Raw genomic sequence first — 8809 nt, 5'->3', positions numbered from 1 at the left:
TAGACCAGGCTGGCCTTGAACTCAGAAATCTACCTGCCTCTGCCTCCCAAGTGCTGGGATCAAAGGCGTACACACATGCCTTAATCTGAGTACTCGAGAAGCAAGAGACAGGCAATCTCTAGGTTTGAGGCCAACCTGGTCTACAGAGTGAGTTTCAAGACAGCCATAAACCCTGTCTTTTAAAAAAAAGTATGTATTTATTTATATTTTTAGAAACATGTATGATAATTTATAGAAAAAAAGGAACCTAAATACAAGCCAGCTAATTTACTGAGATAGTGGCAATTTTCTTATTTAAACATATTTGTGTTCACATAGATACACATATGTTTTATTGTTGATTAAATTCATGCACCTCTGTTTTTTTCTATTTTTAATAAGTTAGAACTTTACGTACTGGCACACACCTATATTTGCCATTTTTATAATCTCAAGTCATTCCTATTTTGTTTAGATATTTTTTCTCCTTTTGTGGGGTCTAAGTTAGTCCCCAGGTTTGATTGATAGGTTTGATAAAGTATACCTATAAAATTTTGGCTTGCATTGCTTTTTTTCTTTTCAGCTTCTTTAGGCTTTTATTTGGGAATAAAAATCTGCAACTATTGTGTAGAGTAAAGTGGAATAGTTTTCTAAAGATATTTGAACAAATACAGTTTGTGTACACAGAACTGCAAAAGATCGTGCATGGTGGAGGCGATTGCAGTGCCACCCGTGAGGGTTCTTCACCAATGGCCCATGCTGCATGTTGGAAATACTAAGTGACTGCAGTAAATGGCTGCAAGTGTCGAGTCCTCAGGGAGATAGCCTGAGTGTCTTGGTCTAGTTATCATCAGAAGAGGAAGAAAGGCTTGGGCCCCTGACATGCACTGCTGCTATAGGATCTACCTGTGCCTGTTGGGACTTAAAGTACACCCCTCCCCCTGTTGCCTGATGTATGTGCTCCCTCATAGAGTATTGCATTACTCTAAGTCATTGTGGATCCCGAAATGATTCTAAAAAGATCGTTTTGACAGTTAGGACTTTATTTCTGTGCTTGATCATATCAGCTTTACTGTGTTTCAATTCCTTTCCTTCTCTTTTGTGTTCATTTAGCCCTTCTGTTTGGTGGTGACACTAACCCTGCTCATCCGAAACATATAGGGAGTATCGACCCCACCTGTAATGTAGCTGATGTGGTGAAAGGTAAGGATGCCAGCCCAGCGTCAGTGACCATGGCAGAAATAGCATTGGGGTTTATTTGAGGCAGCTCAGCTGTGGGGTCATGTTGCTGTGTAGTCTGTAATTCATCAGACCATTTTAGGCCTAAATCAATTAATCCAAATATGAAATCTTTCTAGATCAGGGAAGAACGAATAATTTCTAATGCTCAAACGCCAGATTCTACTTTGTTGGTTAGGGTTGTACGTGTATTTCTTTCTTAAACAGTAAACATTTCAGGAAGGTCTAGATTTGACTTGCCACCATTTTTAATTATTCCCTTGTTATAAAATGAGTCTGCATTTACATTTGCCAAGTCTACATTTCTTTCTCTTACATACCCCCAGTGTTAGAAGCTATCCAGCAAGTATTCCCAGAGTAGAAGAGGTCGGGTACTCATAAATCCCTGGTCCAATGGGGACTTTGCATTCGAATAGGTGGATCCCATTATCCGTTTAAAATAAATGTAGAGTGCTATGTCAAGAAAGCTTGACTGCCTATGACGCACCAGGTTCCAGCACTTCTCAGTTTTGACTTTGTGCAGATTCATGTTCCCCACCGGTCTCCTTCCCCAGATGGCATTTCCGGCTCTGCTTCTCATCTAACTTTAAACACTCAGCTGGCAAGTTTGCAATATCATACTTTGTCCCTGGTTTTCATCAGGGACCTTGGTTGTTCTTAAGAAACCACTGCTAAGGACAGCCCGTGCAGTATATTTCCCAGGTGCTGCCCGTTTCTCTGTTTGCCGAGAAAACATTTCCTCACATCATTTCACTTTTAAGGCAACTGGGTCTGGCTGATACATATGTGCCTTTTCTCTTGAGCTGTAATGGTATAAAGCCAGGGGATATGTCTTTTCTTGCTTGATAACTTTTATAGAACTTCGAGTGTCTGTAGAAATAGAAGATCTGTAAACAATCTGTGGTTTGATACATTTTAGACATTTAAAGTTGTGGAATAAATTTTATTATTAAAAAACGTGGATGTCAAGTCACAGCAGCACTCAAAGGAGGCAGAGGCAGGTGGAGCTCTGTGAGTTGGAGGCCAGCCTGGTCTACAGAGCAAGTTCTAGGACAGCCAAGGTTACACAGAGAAACCCTGTCTGGACTAACCAAACCAAACCACACTAATAAACAAACAAAAACCACCACAACAACAAAAAACCAAACAAACCAAAAGTGGGCTGGAGAGGCAGCTCAGCTGTTAAGAGTATTCACTGTTCTTGCAGAGGACCCAGATTCTCTTCCTAGCTCCCACATAGCACTTCATAACTGTCCAGTTTCAGTGCCCTTTTCTGACCTCCTCTTCTGACTACATGTATGTATGTGCATAGAAATCCATGTAGGCAAAACACTCATATACATGAAGTAAAGTTAAAAGAATATTGAAGTTGTAGGGGGCTTTAGAGATGACTCAGTGGTTAGGAGCACTCAATCTTCCAAAGGACCCAGGTTCAATTCCCAGTACCCACATAGCAGCTCACAATCTGTAACTCCAGTTCCAGAGGATCCAACATCCGTGCATACATGCAGACAAAACAGCAATGCACATGGAATAAGAACAAATACATTTTAAAAAATAAAAATAATTTCAAATAAAAAGTACCACACACTGGAATTAATTAGCCCCAAAGTCTAGTTTCTTAGGTATGACATTGATGTGGTAGGTACTTATTAGTCATAGCTTTAGAGATGGAGCTTCAAGAGATATTTTTAAATGTCTACATGGTATGAAATAAAGGGTTTACTTCAAAATCCGAGAGCAGTTGGGGAATAACAAAAGATGGGGCCTGTGTGGAGAAGAGTTTAGGCTTTGATGAGTGTGTGGTGGTTCGTTATACTGTGGTTGACACTGGTACGTGTTTGAAAGTCTTCATGATAAAGTTTTGAAAAGTACTCTGTTCTGTTATCTCATTATTTCTTTACAATATTGTTATTTCATTATTTCTTTACAATATAAAGTCTTTGACTTATTTTTAGGGAGGATATATCTGAGGACCAGTGGAATTTGATAAGTATTAGGAGCTTTATGAAACAATGACTTGTACCGTACAGAGAGATTAAACATTGCTACAATGCATCAAAGACCTATGTCATTCAAGGCGAACTTCTCCTGTGACTCGACTCTTAAAGCCGAAAGAACTTATGGTTTATGACCGTTACTGTCAGCATTATTTCATTATTTAGTGTGTATTAACTACTGATAGTGTTAGGTGATCTCTAACCTATGCCGTAAACTTCTGCGTCATTCTTAGTGACAACTTTTATACCAAAAACTAACCGGAAGATTATTCAGAATAGTGTAACTTGTGTGTGAAAGGAAATGAAAAGTCTGAAAATTTATGCCTGAGTCTCCTCATCTTGCTCTGTCAGTCATCTTTCTATTGCTGGGAAGCAAAGCCTGAGGAAATCAATCTACTTATCAGAGAAATGATTTATGTTGGTTCAGTTTCAAAAGTTTCAGTGCACTGTTGCTTGGCCCCATCCCTGTGGATCCGTGACAGTGTGTAAAAAACGTGGCAGTGAGTGTATATGCCAGAGCAAAGCTACCTATTTCATGATAGCTGGGAAACAAAAGAGAAAGGGCCAGAGTCCCAATATCTCCTTCAAGATCAGTGACCTAACTTCCTCACTCTTGTCCCCGGCCCTCCTAGGTTTTGTCCAACAGTACCACAAGCAAGAGGCCATTTAATGTCCTTTAGGCGACGTTTAGGATTCAAAATGTAAAATACCAGTTTTCTTTGTTTTATTTACAGTTCCCGTCTTTCTTTTTTCCTCATCCTTCCAATACTCGCAGCTTATTTTTGCTGTGCTGGGGATTGACCTGTGGGCCTTAGACATGGTGGGCAAGCATTTTACCATTGACCATTATTCCCGGCCTTGTGTTTACTTTTTATTTCAGTACAGGGTTTAACCATGTCTACCAGGCTGGCCTTGAACTCACTCTACATGGACTATAGAACTTGTGATCCTTCTGCCTTGACTTTGTGAGTAGCTGAGATTATAGGCCTGCCTACACCACCAGGCACAGCCCACTCAGCTTCATTTTTGCTCTTTTCAAAAAGGATTCTTTTCTTACACCCCGACCGGGTTTCTCCCTGTCCACACCTCCCAGTGATCCCCACACCTCCCAGTGATCCCCACACCTCCGCTCTCCCCCAGATCCTGTCCTCCTCCATTTCCCTTTAGAAAAGAGCAAGCCTTCCAGAGATATCAACGGAACATGGCGTATCAAGTTACAGTAAGACTAGGCACAAACCCTCATCAAAGCTGGATAAAGTAACCCACAAGGAGTCAGAGACAGCATCAACTCCCACTGTTAGGAGTCCCATAAAATGCCAAGCTGCACAGCCATAACGCATAGGCAGAGGACTTAAGTCAGACCCATGCAGGCTCTGAGCCTCTATGAGCCCTACTTAGGTGATAGGTGATGCGGTGGGCCTTGTTCTCATGGTGTCCTTGACCTCTCTGGCATTTACAGTTCTCACTGTTCTTCCACAGGATCCTCCGAGCTCCACCTAGTGTTTGGCTGTGGGTCTCTGCATCTGCTCCCATCAGTTGCTTCATGAAGCCTTTCTAGGCATCGATCTATGAGTATAGCAGAATACCATTAGGAATAACTTCATTGATTGTCATTTTGTTTGGTTTGGTTTGGTTTTACTAGTCAGTTTTGGGTCTCTGAGCTGTCTAGCCTTGGCTTCCTGCCCATCCAGGCCGTCTGCCCCTTCCTTTAACTTTCTGCCTAGTATATTACAAATAAGTTTACTATATTCACTTGTGTGATTTGGGGAGAGGCATAACTAAAGCCCAGATTCCTGGTGGAAGTCTTTGTTGTGACTGGGACTCCCCATGCTTCTTTTTCATTCCACTTCCCCCAGTACACACACACATATGCACACATACACATATACATACACACACCCTACCACCATACTTATGAGGTGAGGCAGGAAGACTAACACAGTCTCTGTTCCCTGTGAATCTTTCAGTAGTTTTCATCTTTCAGTAGTCCCTTTCCTTGAGTTAAATGGCATTGGAGGGCTGTTTCAGATCCTAAAGGATACACTGCTGCAAAGTCACATCCACATATATCTTTATAGCAACCTCCCTTCAGATCAAGGTGCTTTCCAAGTATCTACATCTAGAGAACTTTGTTTTATAATACTGGAGATTGAACCCAGGGCCTCACATGCAAACACTCCACAAGTGAACTATATTCTGACCCTCTTCTCATTTTTTATTTTGGAACAAGATCTTGTTAAGTTGCCAGACTTGCTCTGCCCTCAGCTCTATAGCCCCAGCAGGCCTCAAGCTTGTCTTTGTGCAGGAGCCTCCATAGTAGCTGGTGTTAGAGGCCTGCGCCACCAAAATACCTTTTTTTTTTTTAAGCTTCCTTAGCTGTGAAGAGCTTGCATGGTTTAAGCATAGTTATATGTCCATTCTAAATGACCTCGTGTGTGTGTGCATTTGAGTCCTCATGTGTGTACACGTGTGTTTTACAGCCTTCACAAGTCTTAACTAGAACTGATCCCATATTTAGGCCCTTTGAGACAGACTACAGACAATTTTTATGTAATTTTTATGTACTTTTTATTTTTGACTAAACAGTTGTATAAATGTCTAGAACTAGGGTTCTCCCAGCATAATAGTAACTGAATACATAGACCTCTCTGAATACATGCCTCCTCATGGCGGGCATAGTCAGAACATTCATTTCTACCTTTATACATCTGTAAATTACAGTCAGTAGTGAATGCTAGAATTACTGTTTGAAGGCTACTCCTGTCGTTCTTTGGGAGGAACATTCTGTATTGTCCCCTTCTTCCTCCTTTCTCTGTTAGAAACCAGATAATCAAATGGACAATCCTGTAATGAGAGTATTTTAAAGATACCAACTTAAAGCTTTGCTTTGGTACAAAAGTTAACCTTTGCAGTCTTGCTAAGTTTTCTATGTTACTTTTATATGTTATTATTGCTTAGCATGATAGCATATAAATGGCCTCCTGAGTGCATGGTATTATTTTGGATTAGAAATAATATTCTATGCTCTCAATGTGACCTCCGTAGATTGCAAGTAACAGACTCATTCTAGTTCCAGAAATAGGTTTATTGAAATAACTGAGTAGGTCAGGACATGAAACACTTTACAGTCAGCACTATAGATACTGGAATTGGGAAACAAAATACCAGGTTGTTTTCTTAGTTATCTTGAAACTGAAGTTGTCAAGTTATGGCCTCTCTACTTACCTTTTTTTCAATTTTTTTTTGGATGCTCTGGTTAACTTGACTGAACCCACTTAAGACAATACCAAGCTTCTTAAATTATGATACTTCTCAGTGCCCTTTTGACTTACGATCATTCCAAATGACCTATCTTGAATTTCCAAAAAGTAGATTTTTTTTTTGCCTCAGTTCATCTTGGTTTTACCCATGACTACAAGTTTTAATAGTCTGACCGAGGGTCGCCTGGAGATTCATTATGTTAGATGTTTTGTCTGCACTTCCACAGATGACTATGTTTATGAGGTTGAAGGATCTACTGCTTTAGAAAATTAGTGGATTCCACCTAGGATGGATTTTGGGTAGGAAAGCTAATAACATATATTGCTTTATACTTCTTTGTAACTTAAAAGGTTTCTAAAAAGTAGCATATCGGTTCTGGAAATTTCTTTCTAAGGGAGCATATGGGTCAGTGTGGTCTATTGTGAACATTCACCATAGGTGGCGAGGCTCAAAAAAGTGCAGTCAGTGAGGGTATATGTATCACACCAGCCTCATCTTAGGATACTTACAACGTGGGTTCCAGTTCAGGTGTGGCTCAGGGAGCAGGTGCGTAGGCAGTGGGAGAGCCACAGAGTGTTTACTTTGGTTTTTGTTAAGGTTTTTCAAGAAAGAATCTCATGTAGCACAGGCTTGCCTCAAATTTAGTATAGCCTAGGATAATCTTCAATTCCTGATCCCTTTTACTTCACTTTCTAAGAGCCGGTATTCCAGCTGTGTCCCACTACTCTCAGCTCTCAGTCTTCAGCTCATATGGGAGCATACAGAACAAATTCATTTTACATTCATAAATTATTATTATTTTCTTTTATGTATGTGAATGTATTATATATTTCTGTGCATCACATGAGTGCCTGGTGCCCACAGAGGCCGGAAGAGGTTATTAGACCTCCTGGAACTAGAGTTACAGATAGTGATGAGCTGCTATGTGGGATGCTGGGAATTCTAGAAGAGCATCAGTTAAGAAGTTGGACTTTTTAGGTGTCTTTGCTTTGGCAAGGTAGTTTGAAAATGCCTGCTTATGCTGCTTTGCTTGCCCTTATATTATTACACATGAAAATAATGGTGTGGTATTGTTTTTGTTAAAAAAGAAAAGAAAAGAATCTTGAGGCTGGGAGGCTGGAGAGAGATGGCTCAGCAGTTTAAAGCACTGAGTGCTCATCCAGAGGCCCTGCTGGGTACAACTCCTAGCACCCACCTGGTAGCAACCATTTGTAAAGCAAGTTTCAGGGTATCTGATGCCCTCTTCTGGCCGCTGTGGGCACTGCATCACTGCATGCACACAGCACACTAGACATACATGCAAAATACCCATTCACATAAAATAAAATAATAAATAAAAATCAGAGCTGGAGAGATTGCACAGTTTATAAAAGTGCTTGCTATGCAAGTATGAAAACCCTAAGTTCATGTTCCCAGAACCTACATAAAGCATCTGTCTCAAACAAGGTAGAAGGCAAAGACTGACCCTTGAGATTGTCCTCGGACTTTCCTGTGTACTGAGGCATGTGTGTTTGCACCCACACACAGAAACATGCACACATGCACCACACATAAAATATAAATAAAATGTTATTTTATAACTGTAATCTTTCATGATTATTTATGTGTACTTTGTTCTGATAGGAATTTTAAACTTGAGTTTCTAAGATTTTTCTTTTTTCTGTCAGACTTAAAGTTATTGTCTCTGACATGTTTATTTCAAAATTCTATCCCTTTATGCCTGTAAATGAGTAATCTATTCTTTTGGATCACTCTTTTCAGAAAAGAATGAAAAAATGTCAGCACTCCAATTCTAGCTCCGTATGACTGTGAATGAGTGAGTTAAGCATAAAATCTGGGAGACTAATTTGGTAGATTTGGACTAGAAAAGTCTAATCAAATAATCTCTGTAATCCATTAACATTTCCTATGCGATATTTTTGAAAACTACATCATGGCTAAAGATGGATCTTCTGAAACTACTCTATTACCATTGCAACTGTTCTTAATGCAATGACTATCACTTATGTGTACTGGCAATGATAACAATTTCCCATGTTTTCTTTTCAAGATTAGCTATAAATACGGACTGAAATATAGTACAGGTAAAAATAGTTTGACAATAACTTTTCAAAAAAATCTATTTTTAAAATAGAAAGTTTTTTTTTTAATTAGAGAACTTACTATAAGGTGAGCTTATCAAAATTCTAGGTGTTCAGAGGATCCAGCAATACCTCTTCTGGGCATATACCCAGATCTTCCAATTGGTAATAAGGACACATGCTCCACTATGTTCATAGNAGCCTTATTTATAATAGCCAGAAGCTGGAAAGAACCCAGATGTCCCTCAA

General features: G+C 39.8%; 1 protein-coding gene across 1 annotated transcript in view; it reads left to right on the top strand.

Annotated features, from left to right (window-relative positions):
* Positions 1–8809, top strand: part of Pdk3 (pyruvate dehydrogenase kinase 3) — a 66687-nt gene that overhangs the window by 31127 nt on the left and 26751 nt on the right. Inside the window, exon 5 of the mRNA XM_021187890.2 lies at positions 1093–1182. Coding sequence (XP_021043549.1) covers positions 1093–1182 — 90 coding nt within the window. The remainder of the gene's footprint in view (positions 1–1092; positions 1183–8809) is intronic.

Source organism: Mus pahari, chromosome X (genome assembly GCF_900095145.1).
Source record: "Mus pahari chromosome X, PAHARI_EIJ_v1.1, whole genome shotgun sequence".
NCBI classification, from domain to species: Eukaryota; Metazoa; Chordata; class Mammalia; order Rodentia; family Muridae; genus Mus; species Mus pahari.
The sequence above is the reverse complement of the archived record's forward strand: the minus strand, read 5'-3'. Positions and strand labels throughout refer to the sequence as shown.